The 20,566-nt window shown below is 37.2% G+C and overlaps 1 protein-coding gene across 1 annotated transcript; it reads left to right on the forward strand.

The window, feature by feature from the left end:
* The first annotated feature begins 885 nt into the window (after positions 1–885).
* LOC118813550 (interleukin-17 receptor C) lies at positions 886–19,348 on the forward strand. The gene is made up of 17 exons (XM_036578941.1): positions 886–1,123; positions 3,998–4,013; positions 6,132–6,227; positions 6,359–6,456; positions 8,412–8,495; positions 8,632–8,737; positions 10,104–10,264; positions 10,395–10,469; positions 10,602–10,668; positions 12,517–12,695; positions 14,318–14,365; positions 14,476–14,521; positions 14,700–14,854; positions 15,875–15,943; positions 16,218–16,269; positions 17,180–17,287; positions 17,839–19,348. The coding sequence occupies exons 1-17, from the start codon at positions 1,016–1,018 to the stop codon at positions 18,717–18,719; spliced, it is 2,349 nt and encodes a 782-aa protein (XP_036434834.1). The 5' UTR covers positions 886–1,015; the 3' UTR covers positions 18,720–19,348.
* Positions 19,349–20,566: the final 1,218 nt, after the last annotated feature.

Raw genomic sequence — 20,566 nt, forward strand, 5'->3', positions numbered from 1 at the left:
TTACTATGGAGCCCTACGGAGCCCTGCTGGTGACAACCTGTATAAATAAAAATAACGTGTGGCGTTATTGGCATTAGGGAACAAGATCCTAATGCGTGGCCACAACTTAGAACTTAGTTCCCAGGCCTTACTAAGTCATGGCCACGACTTAATTATCTCATTCCCAAGCCTTATTAAGTTATGGCCATGCATTAGGGTCCATTCCCATGCGTCAATAAGGTGTGGCCATGCATTATTTTTATTTATGGGAAGGAGCCCTGCTGGTGACATACCATATAAATAATAATAATGTGTGGCTGCACCATATTAACGTGTGGGAACGAGATAATAAAGTCGTAGCCACGACTTAATTATCTCGTTCCCACGTCTTACAAAATTATGGCCATGCTTTAGGGTCCCGTTCCCATGTGTCAATAAGGCGTGGCCATGCATTATTTTTATTTATATGGGATGGGAAGGAGCCCTGCTGGTGACATACCATATAAATAATAATAATGTGTGGCTGCACCATATTAACGTGTGGGAACGAGACAGAGGCCATGACTTAATAAGGTGTGGGAACGAGATAATTAACTCGTGGCCGAGACTTAGTAAGGCGTGGGAACGAGATCATGCCCTATTAGGCTGTGGCCAAGGCTTAATTATCTTGTTCCCATGCTTTACTCACGGGCACGCATTATTATTATTTATTCGGTATGTCACCAGCAGCGCTCCGTACTTTACTGGAATTGGCTGAAAACTCTTCGTTAAAGCTCTGTGTGCGAGAGATTAACAGACCCCTCCTCTGAGGCTGAGGAGCGGACTGAGAGGCGGTCTTCTTGTCTGGACTGTCCCCACCTCTCCACTTCAGCCTAAGGGCGGGTGACAGCGCGACATCCCCAGCGAGACCATATGAAGAGAAGTCGTAAGCCTCCTCAGCGCTGTCTTAGCGCCCACCTCGACGGCGCTCTCTAACTTCAACCATGTTTTCTTGTACGGTCCGTCGCTGAAAGCGGCGCTGAGGTAACCGAGGCTAATGCGCGCGCCGCTGGTGTTCGCGCGTGTAGTGCTCGCGCTCCACTCTTGGCAGCTTTTGGCGGCTTTTGAGCAGATCACGAAGAGAAATGTCCTGAGGCTGAGAGAGGTAAGAACACCTAGCCGGCTAGCTGCCCACTTTTACTTCCACTCGAGCACATGTGTGAGGAACAGTGTCTCCTTAATCCTCGTGTCCATCTTGTCCTTCACATGTAGTTCCTAACTCTCTTTTGCGGGGTTTATTTCATTCGGTTCTGCTGGTTCAGCGCCTGGACTGCTTCGCTTTCACCTTTCCGTTAGTCACTTTCGAGCTTTAGCGCTTTAATTTAGCCCAGAAGGATCTGAACACAACAGTACAGCACCTAACAAACCTGAAGGGGAATTCCATCGACTTTTCAGAATTTCTCTATAATTCTATATAGAACCACATACTTAAATGATTTTTGCAGGGTGAAATGCTTGACATATACAGCACATTTTCTATTAATCTTAATATCTGAAGAACCATTTCACCAAGCATGCAGATTGTTCTATATGGAACTCATGTTTCTAAACAGAGCCATTCCATTTTCTAAAGAACCCTCGAAGAGTGTAGAAACTAGAGGTCACAATGTTTACATTTCAAATGTAGCCTGTGAAAACCACCAGTGAACCCACGAGTTTACTGAGTTTTTATATGTAATCTTGATGATGGTAGAATAGTGGCAAATCTGAAAAAGTGAGTTTTCTTTGGGGGCTGTTTTGCCTTACAATGCCCCGCATGTACCCCTCCGCTTTGAATATATCTAAAAATATTTTTTAGGTAAAAACTTTACATCAGAACTATTGTAAATTAATTCCAGATATGCAGCAGATTCATAACCATTTTGAATAATAGCTTTCTGTGAGGGAGCTCTTAGAGGCCTTAAATTCTTCAGACGTCTGGTTCCCATCACCACCAGTGTGAACAATTCTGATTTAGTAAGTTTCTCTTGTTTCTCTATAGCGTTTCACATCAAACCACTCTGACTTTGTTTACATCTTAACCTTTGGATTATATATACTATTTGAAAAATCAATGGAAATCCTCTTTAAATTCCCATGATAATAACAATAAGTTTACTAAGAAGTTTCTCTGCAGTTCTAAAAGGGAACTCAGTACTTTGGTTTTTGACTGGTTTTTGACTGATCACTCCTCTTCAAGCTGGTTTTTGGAAGCTACTTTCACCTCTGTCATTATTTCATTGAAATGACGAGACTTCGCATTGAGCATGGTTTTATACGACTGTCCCCACCTCTGGTAATCAATGTATGTGACATTTTCTGACCTACAGTGCCTTCACTAAAGATGCTTAACAGGACTAGCATTAAATTTGGTGCACTGCTGGGCAAAGGTCATCTGCTTGTAGCTACAACTGGGCGAAGTTTAACAGAAACTTAAAAACGGCAAAATAAAAGCTGTGTGATTAACCACTGCAGTTGATAAAGGCCATGACGCACTGACTGATTAACATCAAGTGGTTAAAGAAGCTTGTGAATCCCTGAAAACCACAATAAAGACCGGCAAAATGTATATAATACAACCTGTTTAGGAATAACGGCAGATTTAAGATCATTTTAATACGTAGAGATACCCTCAAACATCGTTATGAGACAGTAAGAGCATGTGTGCTATGACAGATTAAATACATTTGTCCTAGTCAGTAGAGAAGACGACTTCTGTATTGATCGTCAGTGCTGTATAGTAACAAAGTTGATGATTTTGGGAGTTTTTCAACTTTACTTCATTATTAATAGTAAGTGCCGTCAAGTAGGGCTGGGCAATATGACAGTATTTATCATTATCGTGATAAATTCCCCACAATACTCCTTTCTGAGCATATCGTTTACAAAAACACTTCCCGACTGCATGTTTCATTACAAAGAGAGCGTAAACATTCCTATTTAATTGGATTTATGCAGCACAGTGTGTAAAATGATGAATACAAATAATTATATTATCATAGTTTCTGACAGTGTGGTTGAAATGTGGCACTAGCATCATATCATGTATTGTGAAATTTTTTTGTCGTTTCTGATTGGCAACCGCATGGATAGTGTTTCTCCTCAATGTCCTTCTGTTTTGTTTTTCAGGCTTCATAATGTTTTTTCAGATCTTTGATTGTATCCATCCATCTTAACAACTGACTGTCCTCTTCTTCTTTTACCTTTAACTGCTCCAAGCTTCACATTTTCACCTTTACCAGACCTTTTCATTACTTTTACTAACGAAAAGGAGAAAACAACACAACACGTTTGCACGTTAGCTTACAGAAGTGAGCCACACTAGCTCTATAGTGCTCTTCACATTCAATTACGCTACCATTATTAAGCCAAGAATTACTTGGACTCAAAAAAAATATTACATTAACACGGATTAGTTAGAAACCATTAACCCCTTTGTAGATGTGAGATTTCGTTACAACAGCGATAATATATACAGTATATAAACCTGTTTGATGCTTATGTACTTATAATATCAGTAACCTAAAAACTTCTTGGGTATTTTTCTCTAAAGGTTACTTCAGCTTTTACTTGAATCATTTTTTTTTAAAGTATCTTTACTTTTCTTAAAGTATGCAAGTTGACATTGTGAAAAAAGTGAAAGACAGAGTGGAAAGTTCAGGTGCTGTTTTAGACCCTCTTAAAATTTCCCCTCCCCTGGTTTTTGATTTCTGGACTCATTTCATGTTTGTTTTTATGCCGCCTTCCCCCCTTACTCACAGAGGAAAAACTTAGCTATACCACTTCCACCCACACATATTACAAATATTCATACTGCGTGTGAATCAGATTACAGGTAAATAGTGAAAAAAGTAAATGCCAACTAATTATTACTCACTAAACACAAAATCTGATTTTCTTTACAGCTATAATTTTTATTGATTTAAAAAAATCGGACATTCTGCTATTTCTTGTTCTCTTTTGCACTTTTTTCATTTTCTTGTTGTGTTTCCATTTTCAGGACCGATCTGATATTGGTAAGTAATCCTGCTTTCACTGGCTGGTTTAAACACATACACATGCTCCTTCTGACACTACAGGCTCTTTGGTGTGGGACTGTGATCGCTCGCTGTGTACATTTCTGTTCTTATGCACAGGGAATGACTGTTTAATGCAGTTACAGAGCTTATATGTATCTATAGAATGGATGGGTTGTGTTCTACCATTAATATGGAGTTAATTTATGCCAAAAGTTTCAAATAAAATAATACAATCCGCCAGCAAAATGTTAAGTATCAAAGTATCCCAAATGTGTTGCAAATACAAATAACCACAGTAAAATGAAACTTAATTTTTGAAAAGGATTTCTGCTCATTTTCTCTCATTCTGATATAAATGTATTATTCATTTTGCTCATATATTTTTGCTTCTGGAATCACTCTTTTGCTTTTGAAATCATTCTTTTTCTTCTAACTTTTGGTATTTTTTTTACCAGGGAGCGGGTTTTAGAAGAGGACTCTCTATTGGTCAACTGATTTGAAATGACAGGTCTTCTGAACACGTAGCCACTCTGTGTGAACCAGCCCAACATAGCGGAACACATCGTACTGAGTGCTGCCATGGGTGCAGCGTTGTACTGGCTAATCCAACATTATGAGCAATGTTTTTCGTATTCCAGTGTAACACATGTTTCGGTTCCTGTGTCAAACACAAGAAGTGTGATCTAGGGCTAACTAGGCTAGCCCTATGGCCAAATATCTAATGTTACCGTGTTGATGCAAAGACAGTGATTTGAAGCAGCAGAACTCAGCAGTAAACAAGCGTGCTAAAATAGAAAGCCAGTTTCAGTGACTGATACAGACAGATTCTATAGGTAGAAACAAGAAAAGACTGACAAAACAACCTTCATAACTCCCGGTATGTAATGGTCGACCATGGCATGTCGACTTCATTCCCCCTATAGATTCAACGATTTCCTGATATGCTTGAAATATATATATGTATTACACAGAGTGACACCGGACACTGATCATGTGTTACAGTAACACATATGACAAACATTGCTCATAATTTTGGACAGACCAGCACGATCCTCTGTACCCTCAGAACAATGTACTCCATGTTTGAGGCTTATCACTCTCAGAGAGGTTGTGTGTTCAGAAGACCTATCACACTAAAACAGTTGACCAGTAGAGAGTGCAGGTGAGTGCCTTCTTCTAAGACCCCCACCCACTCGTGAATGCGTGCCAAAAGCCAGAAGCAAAAAAAGCAAAAAACATGTCAACAAATAGAAAAAATGGAAAGCATAGATGAGAAAATGAGGAATACATTAATATCAAAATGAGTAGTAATATTTTTGAAAAATTGTTTAATTTAATTATCATTATTTGTATTTGCAACATATTTTAGGTGCTTTGATACTTAACATATTGCCTGTGGATTGTATTCTTTTATTTGAAACTTTCTGCACAAAACTAACTGCATACATTACATTCTCTACAGAAATGTCACATACCGTTATTGTTGTTGTTGTTGTGCAAAAACCTTGCAGTTCCTATTTTTATTTTTTTGCATATTTTGAAAACTCTAGATACCCTTTGCATTATATTAAAATTTCATGATGACCCATGAAAATGGTCCAAAATTCCATTAAGTTAAGAATGCCTTTTTCCTTCTCCTGTAAAGTTACCATTTTGGAGATGGACAGCGCTAAAATATTTGACAAGTCTAAAAAACCTCATACTTACAAGTAAACATGTGAATAATGTATTATCACATGAAACGGCAGATGTGATCACACGTTTTTTCATGTCTGATAACACATATAGGTGAAAAATAGCATGTCAAGTGTGCAATGACCAAGTGTCTATTTACATGTTTTTTCCTGTAAAGGTTGCTTGACAACCATAGCTTTCTGTTAACAAACTTAAGTGCTTGGCGGAAGAATTGTTTATTGTAATCATTTTTAGTAATAAATTAGATTATTTTTGAACATCTTATATTTTGACGCAGTCTTATAAAAGAAATATGCTGTACATTACAGTGATTTTACCACTGTTAACTGTTGCTAGGGAATGTAATAAAGTACACCGCAGTAGAATGTTACAACATCTTCTCTAAGTGTGTTTTCCATGTTTTTTCACATGTTCTCATAGATGAGAAACAGAACTTGCCCCAGATGACACTCTCGACAGTTCTGGACAACAGTGGGGGGGTGTGCGTGCGTGTACATCTACGCGTGGAGCCGCTGTGTAAGCAAATACATTATATGAATTTACATGTGAACAAACATATTACTGATAATGATGAAAATTAACCCCCCTCCCCCATGTCTCTCTCTGTCTCTCTTTCTCTCTGCTCTTTGTCTTTTCTCTCTTTGTAGTAGCCAATACAACCCTATGGATTGAGTTTACTAAATCAGATACCAGGAATTCCCAGGTTATCTTGGTCTGGACGAGTCATGAAAACAACACTGTTTGGGTATGTCTTTGGCATGTTTATGCAGGATGTTGACGTTAATTAACAATCTAGGCTCTTAAAATGGCTCCTTAGAAATTCTGTACCCCATTTCAGTCTCATGTACATTGGGACTGTTTGCTAACTGTTTTTAAATCAGTGAATGGTATGTAAAGACATACTCCAAAGAAGAACTTGAAAAACAGCTTTTTTACAAACACAAGTTCCTGCTAAAGCCTGAGTAGACTGATAAATCAACGTGATGATTAGTTATTAATCTCAGTGTTACTACACTCTTTGGGAGAATGATTCAACTGAACAGTCTCCTCAGTAGTGGACATAGTCACTGGACATAAGCATAGCGTTGTTGTTTTCGACTCGTACTTTAGAGTTTGTACGGGTGCTAGAAAACCTGGAAATTTGTGAAAGATACATCGTCCAAAATGAAGTACTGAAAAAGTACTGGAAAAGCTTTTTGTGTGATATGTACTGAAGTGTCAAGCATCAGGCCTGTAACACTGCCAATGAAGATGCAATGCAGTCCTTCTTCACTTTTCCCCTCATTTCAGACGTGGACTTTTTGCAAATATGCTCTGCCACCTGAACCCAGCATTAGTTGATTTATCACAGGACCAGTGACCCCCACGGATGTATTTCACATGACTTTGTGTTTTCTTATTTGTGGGATCTAGTAGTCTGTGCATCATTTTGTTAACTTTAGGCTGGATGGACTTTTAGCTAGTAACGTAGACTAAATATCAGACACATTTATATCAATTTAACATGCAATGGCTGGACAAGCGTATGGTGAGATGTCATTACTGCATGACCTGAAGAAATTTGACATTGGTGTTGAAAAGCCATATGAAGAAGGAAAAAAGCAATTATATTCATATTATTTTGCTGTGGATATTAAGCACTAGAGTACTTAACCTTGGGATTTTTTTTTTCGTTTTTGGTGCAGGATAAGTCATGAAAAGTCCTGGAATTTGATGTCATTAACTGAAAATCACATATTTACCCACTTTATGGTCAATTTTGCAAGATTTTGTTATTGGGTTATGGTGAATTATGAGTGGCATGAAGGCACAGTGGGTGGCGCTGTCATCTCACAGCAAAAAGGGCTCGATTTAGATTCCCTAGCCAGGTGACCAGGGTCCTTTCTGTGCTGAGTTTGCACATTCTCCCTGTGTCTGCATGCGAATTGACGTTTGCTTAGTTTATGAGACGGCAATGGGGAATCATGCTGAGAATGTTGTAACTTCATTTAAATGAGTGAATTTTCACGAAAGCGGGAGAATTACATGAAAAAAAACTGCCCACTAGTAAGAGCGAGGAACAGTATGAATTAAATAAAAATTACAGTACAGCTTTTCCAATGTGCCATCTCACTATTAATGTGTTTAATATCAGTATGCATTCTAAATGTATTCTGAATACATTACTTTTTTTGTATTGTAATGGAATACGTTAATGCATTTAGGACATTGTATTCACTATTCAGCCACCACTCCCTTTTCAAAGTAACACTATGGGTGGGCAGTATGATGATGGCATGTTTATTATGATAAATTATGTCATGATACACTTTAATGTACAAAAGACTAATTGTAGAGAACTTATAAACAACAACAAACACAACTATATAATCTGAAGAATAAGAAGTAGCTGAATGGATGTCAGCACATTATGCCAGTATCATATTTTATTAATTTATTTTTACCAGTTGTTTGACTTTTCCTGTTCCTTCTGAACTAGTTTATTTTTGCACTCTCATTGTTCTCATAGTACTCATAATTTTACAATTTTTATTTAATTTTTTTAAAATGTCATTACTGTTTGGTTTCAACTTGTCTGCAAACCTCAGAAAAACAGAATATTTTAATACACATCATTAAAATGTAATGTACTGTGATGTTATATTTTTGCCAAATCACCCAGACTAACGTGGGCCTGTATGGCTCTTTCTCTTGTTGCAGTGGAGACGGTTGTCTAAAGACCGCAGTAGGAGAGTTAAAGTTGACTCGAATAACGAATATCCGGATCTGCGAAAAACATTTGTGGTATGAAAGTCTTTAAAATCATAAACTGGAGTTTGTGAGTGACATTTCAGTTGTTTAGAATTCTGTGTGGGGTTGTCTACTTGAACTTACAATGAAGTGTCGATGTATTCTTTGATGTTACTCTCCTGCCCTCTAGTGGGAGATGCAGTTTGACTGTTTTAAGGCTCAGGTTGATCATGCAGTCCTTGTGTCTGTGCATGACTTCAACCGTACTCTCACCAACGCTTCATATGTTCCAACAGGTAACTCATCATCAGCTTCTGTCTCTACTTTTTTCTTTATTTGTCTTTGGACATTAATCAAAACTCTTTTCAGGATAGTTCGGGTTTTGAATTGTATTATTTTAGGAGTAAATAATTTATTTGTTCAGTATAAAATTCTCTTATATTCCTACTTGCTCTCTCTATAAGTGATATTTATATTTTTTTTATAAGCAGGAACCAGGGCTGTCAAAGTGTACATGTTAATAATCTGTTAATGCAATAAATTATTAATAGTACTAATTTTTAATATTGTTAACACTTTTTTCTAGTTCCCACATTTTCCTAGAACCATGTAGTAAACGTAAATGGTAAATGGCAAATGGTGAATTCAGCTTTAAATGGGAATTCCACATTTTTTAAAAAATCATTAATTCATTAGATTGTAAACACAGAAAGCTGTTACATGAAAAGGTTACGGATACGCTGCGTGATGTCTACAGTTGTGGTCGAGAGGTGCATGCAGGGCTCCATAAGGCAAATAGTCCCCCCAAAAAAACAAGTTTACCTCTATTTTACCATCATCAACACTACATATGAAGACATTTTGAATAATAAATAAAATGGTTATATTTGTGTTGTAGACATTGGGACCCCTGGTTCCTGTTATCACAATCATATAGAAATATGAGCCAGTAAGTTTCTATACAGTAAATTATTTCACATCAAACCACTCTGAATAAGTTAGTTTACATCTCAAAGATTGAAATAAAAATGCTGAAATTTTCTAAAATTGGTGGAACTGGTGGAAATGGCTTTACCTTCGGGAGGCTACACTGGACAGCTCTTGCAGGTATAAATCAATAAGCAGCAAACTAACAAAAGCAACAGCGAAATGAGTTCTCCTTGAGAGCCTTCACGATAACTAGAATACATGAGCCAAAAGAGAACAGGAGGGCTATACTCACATTGGAACCATTAACTGTATATCATCACTGTTAGAACAAAAACTTGAATCTCCAAATTGCTGACTTTACAGGAGAAGGAAAACATTCTTAACTTATAATAGAGGTTAAAATGTTTTTTCAGGGTAATTTTGGAGGATTTCTATTGTTTCATTTATTAGTGTAAATGTCAGCTGGTGTTTTTTTAAATTATAAAAAAAACTCTTCATTCACAATGAAAATAATAAATACATTCGAATGAAGCTTATTTTGTCCACATATAGCTATAACAAAATATATTGTTTTTTAAATGGACAAAGTCATGCTTTAGTGTCAAATTTGAAAAAAAAATAAATATGCACAAATTAATGTAATGTGTATACACAGGAATAATATATAAATAATGATCGAATATATATTAAATAATATTTTTTTTGTTTGTTTTTTTACATTCTGCCTACCAGTACATCACAGATATTTAAGAGATGCAGTGCCCAAATATGATGTAACAGCGAATACCTCGGCTAAACTTTTCATGGTTACCATGGGTACAGGCCAAGAACTGATTGCCAGGCTGTGCTATAAAAACTTAGCACCAGAGTGCAAAGGCATCGAGTCACCAGATGTGAGTGTGTGTTGTTCACACAGCATTTAGACAACAAAGTTTATACAGTCTTTTAAATAGCAACCATAGAAGCATGACTTTCTCTTTCGTTTGGATAAAAAGTTTATGATGAGTGTTTTCTTTATTCCAGATTAAGATTAATACAGATTTTGATCCGGCAGTCACTTTCAGCTTCCCTTACCTGGTACGCTGTATATGTGTGCAGGTAAGATTTCACTTTAAACCTGGATGCAAATTACAAGACATATCAACATCCCTCGTACAACTATTACTGTGTAATAAAGAAAAACATAACCCTTTTTCCAACCATTAATAAGGAAATGTTTTCTATTCAAAGCTGTATTATACTGGACTTGATACCAGGAGAGACACAACCTGTCCATTTAAAAACCAAAGACTACCAGGTAACTTGAAATGACTGGAGTGTGTGTGCGTGTGAGACTGTTAGGACCGCACAATATATTGTTTGTTAATCATTTATAGGTGTCAACTTTTAGAGACAATAAACCTTCTATTCACAGCCTCTAAACTGTATGAAATCAGATACATGCACAGTACATTTCGATTTTACTGAATTAGTTTTCTATCAATCATTCTACATTTATACAGAATCAGAAATTTATTTTTTACTGTATTTGACAGTTAATCGCTTAAAATCCCAGGCTTATTACATACTAAAACTTACTATACAGTAACTTCAGGAACTTCAGTGCAAACTGGCTGAGCTATTGTCAGGTTATAGAAGTGTGTAATAAAATTATGGCCATTTAAAGAGTTAAACAGCTAAATAGTGTCTCATAGATAAATACACATAGATACATAATCAAAGACAGTGTGAGAGAGTCAGAGAGAAAGACTGAAAGAGAGTCAGGCTGTGAATAACTGACAGAGCAAAAAGAGTGATGCTCTGATGTCTTGTTCTGTTTCTCACGTCAACATGTTTTGTCCATGTACCTACACAATACCTACAAATTTGCAACAAATCTATTTTATATGGTACATTGGCTGAGCTGATACCTATAGCCATTATTGCAATACTGGCCTTTGCAGTTCTGCTATTGTAGAAAACTGCAGTATGCAAATGAGAAGTCTAACCAATTGCTAAATATTTAAATGAACATTATGAGCATCCTGACCAAACAAAGATGTTCTGTGGGTGTTTTGAATGAATCAAGGCAGAGTGCACCAAACATAAAGAAATTTGGTCAACAGCAATGCAGATTAATATTTAACTACATCATATCAAGGGTTTGCCAGTGACTTTTTTGTTTATTGCAAGCTGTATTGCAGTTGCAGTATGTAGCAGTATTATTGATACATAGTGATTTCTCCATATCATGCAGCCCTGGTATGTGTCTGTTTATCTGCGTATCTTTATGATACACCCAGTAACAAATGAACCACTACTGCATTCTTTCGTGCTTCTCTTTATCTCTTGTCCTCAGTCTGCGCTGTAAAAATATCTGTGAAAAAGTCAGTTCAGCTTGAAATTTTAATTCAGCTCTCAGTACAGCTTTCAAGTTTCTCTGTTTAGTTTAGTGAAGAGGTCTCCTTTAAAAAACACTCGGTAACATCTTGTTCTTATTTGAATAGTCCACTTTAGATGCTTTGTAGATGCTTAATTTACTTTCAAGTTACAATAAATATCTACTAAATTGACCAGAATTTTCTTTAACTCTAAAAACAGCTCTAATGCTAACCCTAACCTCAGCCTAAACCCAAAATCTAAACCCTAACCCCACCACTGTTTAGAATCAACTGAGTTTACACAGATAGTTTGTTAACAATTTGAACATCTGTAGATACTTTATAGGGGACTATAGTGGACTATCCAAATAAAGTGAGGCCAAACACTCACACAGAACTGCAACTCAACTGCAAGTCAACAAAACAGTGGACGCTAAACTTGATAAAAAAACCAGTCAATGAATCCTGATAAACTAAAACTGCTTGCATTTTTTGATAAATTTGTGTTCAGTTCTCACTCCTCCAATTTGCTCCCACACACTGACCAAAACTCCTACTAAAAATCAGTGCCCCCAGCCTGGGAGAGGGTGTGGGTGGGTGGGGGACATGTGTACAAGAAAGATTGAAACGGGGAATAAACTCAGAGCACATACTTGTGCTTAAAATGCTCCTCCAGACAGCATTCGCTGCACTTAGAGGTTGAGGTGCTGTGTGATAGGGGCAGTTGTAACTTGTGTAGCTTAGTGTATTTTGGTGTTGATTCATGAGCCCACTGTATCCCACAGGAGGTGGAGATATTTTGTCCAGCAGCTCTCTGGAGCTTTATGGTAGATCTGTTCTTGAATGGAAGCCTCTATGTCCCTCTGACCCGTCAAAACCTGCAGTCTCTCTATGCTGGCAACATCAGGAAAACCACTCACAGTGCTATCCTGTCCAAAACTCCACACTGCATGACAGAGACTTGGTGAGTACCAATGCTGGAGTGGGTAATCAGGGGAGTTGGTAGCCTTTTGGGCTGGTTACTGTAAGCTAATGTATACTCAGGTATTTAAGCAAAGCAACGCTCAGACGTACTGTAAATGTTACATCCAAATGTGTATCTAGTAAATTAGGGGTTAAACCAGCCACCCACACCTGAAGTGACATAGCCCTGGTTAGCTGATTGTAACTGAGTCTCATACAGTGAATAGAGATTATGTGAAGCTGAAATTAGCTTCTTATTCACATTTTCCATTACACCTTAAATGATGTAGTGGTTATGTTCAGATGTCTGTACGGGCACTAGCATGTAACTGCTGGACTATTTAAGGTGGAACGGAATTACTAATATAAAGCTAACATCAAATTCAGCGTGACAGTGAATCTGGCCACAACATCCTTCATAGCCATAGATTTATCACAGGCCTGCCCAATCAAATGGTGAAAGTATATATATTAAGCCACATTTTGTAAGAATGAAATTTGATTTGCTTTTGCTGTCATTGTATTACGGCCAATCAAATTATTACACTCTCCACCAAGCTCCGCCTTATTTCCTCAGCCCTTCAATTACTGCTTAGCAAACATTGCTATCTGCCATCGCCTCAAGCCACTTCGTTCAGCTCGTTATCATCGCACCAGTTTATGAATTTGAACATCCACACAAAAGATGTAACTGGGGACGTTTAAATTGTAATATGTGAGTAATATTCTATTCCATACAGTGTGTCGTTTCCCACCTGCACAAAGCAAAATACAAATAAAAAACATCATGTCTCGAATTTGTACAATGCTTTTTAAATCAGTCTGCAGAATGGCATAACTTTATTCAGATTGCATGTTTGGTCTCTTGACTCTGAATGTTTGGTTTCTAACTCTTGGAAACTTTGTAATAAGTACATATGAAAGTGTTAATCAATCTTACAACAGCCAAAACAAAAATACATGCCTTCTTTCCTTAACAAGTATGTTCATACATCAGATTGCACCATGTTTTTACTGAGTTTTCAGTTTAACCCTTACAATTAATAACAAAAGCATGGTGTGCTTTAATATTAATCATTTCTCACTCATAACAGTGAAACCAATGGAGAAATTCTGCTGAAAGTGCAGTTTTTAAACTTTTAATCGATCCCGCATTTGATTTTGCAAGTAGGAGATATTCCATTCTGATTTTAGTTTGATGGAAGGTTATTAATGTGCATACAGTCTTTTACATTTTTGACAGAGTTTTATAATTTCATGACATTTTAATTCACTATGTACCAAACTACATCATTTTGTAATTCCATTTAATACAGTGTAGCAAAACAACAGTAATAACAACCTTTATGTTAGGGAGCTGTGATGGATCTTCTACAAACAAAAATTGTACTGTCGGATTATCTGCATGGGTTTCAGATTAGACATGCGGTGGCATTTTCAATGGGTTATTGTAGCTTGGTGGTTTGTGCTGCTACAGCGGAATATGAATATGACTATGACTTTTGCATTGATAGTGATGATTGTAAAGTTGAAGCTGATGTTGATTTTGTGCTTGCAGACGTTTTTTAAATAAAACTGTGGCTTAACAAATAACCTTAGGATTATTTGCATCTTTTCCTAAAGAAATACAACGTGACTGCTGTGGACAAGCATGCTCACATGTGTGTGAAGGTGAGAAATCATGCTAGCTGAGTGTGCCCAATTGTATTGTTGGCATTTTAATTGTGTTGTTGGTAGTTTTTACATCTTGTGATTTTTCCTGTTTTCTGTTTTTGTTCTAGTTTTCTCTGGATGACAGCCAGCGTGTGTTTTGCCCCTTCAGCTCAGGTAAAACATCTGCTTTAATATTTTAGACCTCAAAGGGCATGGCTCTGTTAAATGACGTATTTATTTTGCCGTGATTTCTCAAAAACTTGCACAAATGGTAAATTATCATTGCTCTCTCTCTCTCTCTCTCTCTCCCTCTCTCTCTCTCTCTCTCTCTCTCTCACTCTCTCTCTCTCAGGTATTTTCTCTGAATGGGATGTGACTGTGGTCCCTGGATCTCAACGTCTGCATGTACGACTGTCCTCCACTATCGCAGCATCCTTCTCTGCCCAGCTGTGTGTGGAGGAGGAGGGAGAGTATGTGGCAAAAGGAAATGTTCACTCTGTTCACATGGTTAGTAATTACTTACAGCTTAAAACCAATTCATTCTGCTTATGAATTTTTATTTATATTACAGAACACAGTAGATGTAGTAGCGTTTAGTACACGCTTATTTCAGCATTGATTATCACAATACACTATTGCAGGAGTCAGCTCTTTTACTGCCCTGTTGCGGCTCCCCAGGAGAATTATATTTTTAGGTAAAAATAAAATAATCCATGTTTTGTGGTAAAATAAATCTCTGCTGATCGTTTTAACAATAAATAGTCTTAAACACTGGAGTTATATGTATAACTGCTTATTCACTCTTTGCCCCTGAATGTTGGCACGCAGACAACAATCTCGCCTAGGTAGTAGCTAACGAAAAGGCAAAGAGAAAGTAATCAATCAATAATTAATAATTTGGAGACAAATTGACTTATTTGCATTTCTAATCACTCCAGCTGGTGTCCTGATACGTTGCAACGAGGAACTGGCAAACACTAAAAAGTCGCAAAGCTGAAGTCAGCTTCTCGTTCGCCAGCTTCTTGTTCAAATTTTCACGTTCCACCTTAAATGGTGCAACAGTTTGCTACATAGTTGGCTATATTCTGGCGATTCAGGCACCATTTAAGGTGGAAAGGGAAAATTTGAACAAGAAGCTGGCGAACGAGAAGCTGACTTCAGCTTCGTAAAAAGACGTTTTACAAAAAACTATTCTACTTTTGCGTAAAAGTTTCCTGCCGGAGATGCAAGAAAAGCAACTATAGCTGAACTAACGTTTAAAGCAGAGCAAAGAAAGTCTGTGTTTTCGTTTATATTATATATGTAGCCTGTACTAGTACATTACCACACACTGAGACATATTTACAGACAAGATGGTGAAATGTTACTTCAATAAAATGGACATGAAATGTTGTAGCTCCCAAAGTTTGATTTTTGTTGAGTCTTCTTAACATTTGGTATCATAATTGTATAACAAAAACAATAAGTGGCATACGGGCAGTTATTAGGTCTTTAGTACATTTAGGCATTTCTTTCTGTTTTCTGCAGGAAGAAGGCACTAAAGAGGTGGAGCTGAGCCTTCCCCTTCACTTTTTCATCCCAGGACTGTGTGTGCAAGTGAGACAAAACTCATCTTATGAAGTTTGTCAAGAGCTTTTCCAGAGTTTTAGCAAGAAAACCAGTAAAGAATGAATTACAATAATCAATACGAGGGCACAGACTAGTGTTTTAGCATCTGTAATATTCAGGAAAGAGGCAAAGATGGGTAGTTATTGCAGAGGTGGAGGAAAGCAGGTTTAGTGAGAGACGTGATATGGGTGAAAGTGTTGAGTTAAGAAGGTGTAAATATGCTTGTTTGACTGGCCTAGTGAATTTGTCTTTCTCTGTCTAGGTGTGGCGTTCTGAGCCTTTTCTGCATGGAAAGAGAATCATTTGCCCTGACTGTAAGTGCTAACATTGAGAATTATGCATGCTTTGCGTCATGTAAGCCACCACCCCAGTCAAATAATATGTTTTGTTGACTTTCTAAGTGTAAAGAAGTTCCTTTGCAGAGATCAAACCTTGGTTATCATAGTTTTGAAACTTTTATTAGTTTTTATTTTTAGTTTTTCATTTTGGTTTTTGTTTGCAGTTTAGTTTCATTTAGTCTTAAGGGTACATGAATAAATTTAGTTTTAGTTTTTAGTGTTATGATGTGTGCTGTGATCGATGGTAATTAATAAGGGTACATTAAAATTAACAGTAGACTGAGCTCATCTCAGATCTAGCTTTCCTTAAAGACAGCCAAACCCAAAAGCGATCCACTTCTAAACTCTCTTTTGTGCACTGAAAAAAACAAAAACAAGAAGATTTTTCTCACTAATTCTGTTTTTTTTTCTTTTTTTGCAGTGTATGTTATAGTTTTGGTTTAATTTTTGTGTTTCTGAAAGCTGCCATTTTTATTTTTGTTACATTTAACAAGCACATTTTTTTATTTTAGCTAGTGCTACTTTTCATTTTAGTAATAGTTGTAGTTATCTATAATACATCAGGAACAAACAAATATCTTATTTGCTTCTGCAAATTGCTATTTGCAAATAAAAATCTTATTTGCTTTATTATTTGCTGATTTTAACCAGCTGAAAAAAAGAAAACTGTTCCATAACTTTTGTACAGGGCACAATTTATGTTTTTTTTTCCATTATGTTGAATTCAGGAAAAAAGCAGCAATTGTGCACTGAAATGTGCGGAAGTGTTTTCTCTGCAGACAAGGTGTTAAAAACTCACTTAGAAAATCAACAAAACTTGAAATTTGACCAGGGGTGCCCAAACTTTTGTATACAACTGTAAATACTCATTGTATCACTGTCTCAGATACTCACAGGAGATGGGGTCTCGTTATTGCCTTTTCACTGGCCTTCCTGATCACTCTAACAACAATGGGGTTCCTCACCTACATTTTGATCAAAAAGAAGACATCAGGTTAGTAACGGAAACTGTAAGAAATCACACATATTTATTTGCTTCTTTTCCTTTTTGCTTTATTCCTTTGTACCTTTTCCTATATTAAACCAAAGGCTGCAAATTGCTACATTTTGAATTGTGTGTAATTCATAAATTCATTAAAAGCTCTTATTGACATTGTTTATTGGTAAATTTCTTTGTTTATTTCTAGTCCAGCATTATTACAGGTTTTTAAAAACACCAAGGCATTAAAATCATTAAATTATTTAGCTTTTATAATTATACATACCACAGAATAAATCTTAAAATTCTTAAAAAAAAACACTATTGGAATTCGTTAAAAACACTCAAAAATTGAGATGTATCAGTGGCAATCTCAAAAGAAAATGATTAATAATAAATTGATAACATTGTGTTTTATAAATTATAAATAAAAAAATACTAAAATATTAATAAATATTAAAATAACAGAAAAATATTTAAATAAAAATAAAACTGTTAAAAAATATTTAAAAAGCACATAAATCCTTCTATAAATAGCAGTAATCTTTTTTTCCCTCTCTCATCAGTGTGGCGCTGTGCAGAGAGAAAGCCTGTGTTGCTGGTGTCCTCCTCTGATGATGCGGTCCACGTGGCGGCTGTCTGCGCTCTGGCTTCCGGACTACAGGAGGAGCTGCGTATGGACGTGCGTTTGGCGCAGTGGGCACACTGCAGCACGCAGGCATCTCTGGCCCAGCTTGGACCCGCACCCTGGCTCTATGGTCAGTGCCAGGAGGTGCAGCAGGCAGGAGGTGTGGTGCTGCTGGCCTGGAGCCTGGAAGCCCAGCAGGCATTTCTCCAATGGAAGGAGAGAGAAGGGAAGAAGGAGAGGGAAAACAGTTGGTGGAGGGGAAAAGTGGGTGATGAAGAGAAGGATACAGCATGGAGCAATGAACAGCAGAAAGATAAGCAGAAAGAAGGATGGATGGAGAGAGCAAAGGAGACATCGTCTGTCACAGCCCCAGTGTTTAACGCCACCCTCTCGAGTCTGTGGTCGGGGCTACACAGTGAGCGCTGTGGCCAAGGATTCGGTTTGGTTTGCTTCCAGGGCCTTGGTGGCAGCCGCCATATTCCAAAGGAGCTAAGGGGAGTCCGACGATACTGCCTGCCCCGGGACCTCTCCAACCTGATACATGAATTGGACCTGAAGGAAAGCAACCCTGGAGGCGGGGACAAAAAAGCATCCAGTGGCTGGTGCTGTTGGCCCTGCTTTTTCTCCAAAGCTCTGTCCTTCTGGCTGTCACAGAGACTCGCTCAGAGACTGGAGGCATGGCTACCTCAGAAAGAACAAGACAGAGAAAAGTCCAAGCTTATTCTGAAGCTGTCACATAAACCTCATAGTAAAAGTAAGGCCCCATCACTGTGCACTCCTAAAAAGAAAAGCATGGTGACTGAAAAAGAGCCAGGATAAATTCTGCATTCATGGAAAAGTGATGGTCATGAAAGTAAATGAAACTGTTTCAGCTTCAGACTTCATCTGCCAAGTAATTACCACAAACATTAAGTGTTCATTTTTATTCGTTCTTTTTGCATACCTCAACCTGTGTCCAGAAACATTTGCAAAGAAAAAACGGTTCTGCGCTTTTGCACTTAGATCCAGATAAGAGCATCTGCCAAAGGCTGTAAATATGAAAGCAATGTCAATACAAAGGGGTGGGCAATGTAACAGTATTTTATCATATCGTGGTCAATTACATCACAATATTATGGATATCATCAGTATGTAAAGTACACTGACTAACTGCATGTTTCATTACAAAAAGAACAGAATTTATGATCCTTTTTAAATGGATTTAGTGCAGTACAGTATTTGAAACATTGAAGAAAAATATATATATATATTTATAGTTTTTGACAGTATTTTCAAATGTGGGACTGCTGGTTCTTTTTTTTGTGTGTTTAAACTTATCAAACCTCAAAAAAACAAATATTGTTATACATATGTATTGTGAAAGTGTCTTCAAGTATAATATATAATTCCTTTGCCATATCACCCTCCCTGTGCTATATACAACCCATTTCCAAAACAGTTGGGATGCTGTGCAGAATGTAAATAAAAATAGAATGCAATGATCTGCAAATCATGTAAACCATATTTTTAAAGGAAAATACTACAAAGACAACATATCAAATGTTGAAACTGAGAATTTTTATTGTTTTTTGAAAAATATTTGCCCATTTTGAATTTGACGCCGGCAACACGTTCCAAAAAAGTTGGGACGGGGGAATGTTTACCACTGTGTTTCATCACCTCTTCTTTTAACAGCACTCTGTAAGTGTCTGGAAACTGAGGAGACCGATTGCTGTAGTTTTGAAAGTGAAATGTTTTCCTGTTCTTGTTTGATATAGGATTTCAGCTACTCAACAGTTCGGGGGCTCATGAAAAAGATGGCAGTGTATGTTGCCAAAACATATATATATTATTCAGCATTAATGGTGCCTTCACAGATGTGCACGTCACCCATACCATGTGCACTATTGCACCCCTACACCATCATGAAAACTGGCTTTTGAACTGTGCACTAATAACAAGCTGAGTGGTCTTTAGTCTGGAGGACACAGTGTCCATAATTTCCAAAAAGAATTTCAAATGTTGATTCGTCAGACCACAGGACACTTTTCCACTTTCCACTTTCAATGAGCTCAGGCCCAGAGAAGGTGGTTCTCTAATTTCACAGACAGTGGTTTTCAGAAGTGTTTCTGAGCCCATGCAGTGATTTCCACTGCAGAATGATGTCTGTTTTTAATGCAGTGCTGCCTGAGGGCCCAAAGATCACGGCCAGCAAATACTAATTTTTGGCCTTGTCCCTTGCATACAGAGATTTCTCCAGACTCTCTGAATCTTTTAATGTTATTATGTTCCATAGATGATGAAAAGCAAAAGTTCTTTGTTTTACGTTGAGAAAGGTTATTCTTGAATCGTTGCACTATTTGTCCACACAGTCTTTCACAGAGTGTTGAACCCCTCCTCATCTTTACTTCTGAAAGACTCTGGGATGCTGTTTTTATACCCAATCATGTTACTGACCTGTTGCCAATTGACCACCAGGTGTTTTTTTAGCATTACACTTTTCCAGCCTTTTGTTTGCCTGTCCCAACTTCTTGAACGTGTTGTTGGCATCAAATTCAAAATGGGCAAATATTTTATAAAAAGCATTAAAATTCCTCAGTATGATCACTTTGTGCTATTTTCTGTGAAATACAGGGTTTAAATTATTTGTATGTTATTACATTTCGTTTTTACATTTTGCACAGCGT

Source organism: Colossoma macropomum, unplaced genomic scaffold, assembly GCF_904425465.1.
Source record: "Colossoma macropomum unplaced genomic scaffold, Colossoma_macropomum, whole genome shotgun sequence".
NCBI classification, from domain to species: Eukaryota; Metazoa; Chordata; class Actinopteri; order Characiformes; family Serrasalmidae; genus Colossoma; species Colossoma macropomum.

Coding starts and splice junctions, on each gene's coding strand:
- LOC118813550 (XM_036578941.1), top strand. CDS start 1,016: ATGCGCGCGCCGCTGGTGTTCGCGCGTGTAGTGCTCGCGCTCCACTCT. Junction 8,496..8,631: donor ATCTGCGAAAAACATTTGTG/GTATGAAAGTCT, acceptor CCTGCCCTCTAG/TGGGAGATGCAGTTTGACTG. Junction 16,270..17,179: donor GAGAATCATTTGCCCTGACT/GTAAGTGCTAAC, acceptor TCACTGTCTCAG/ATACTCACAGGAGATGGGGT.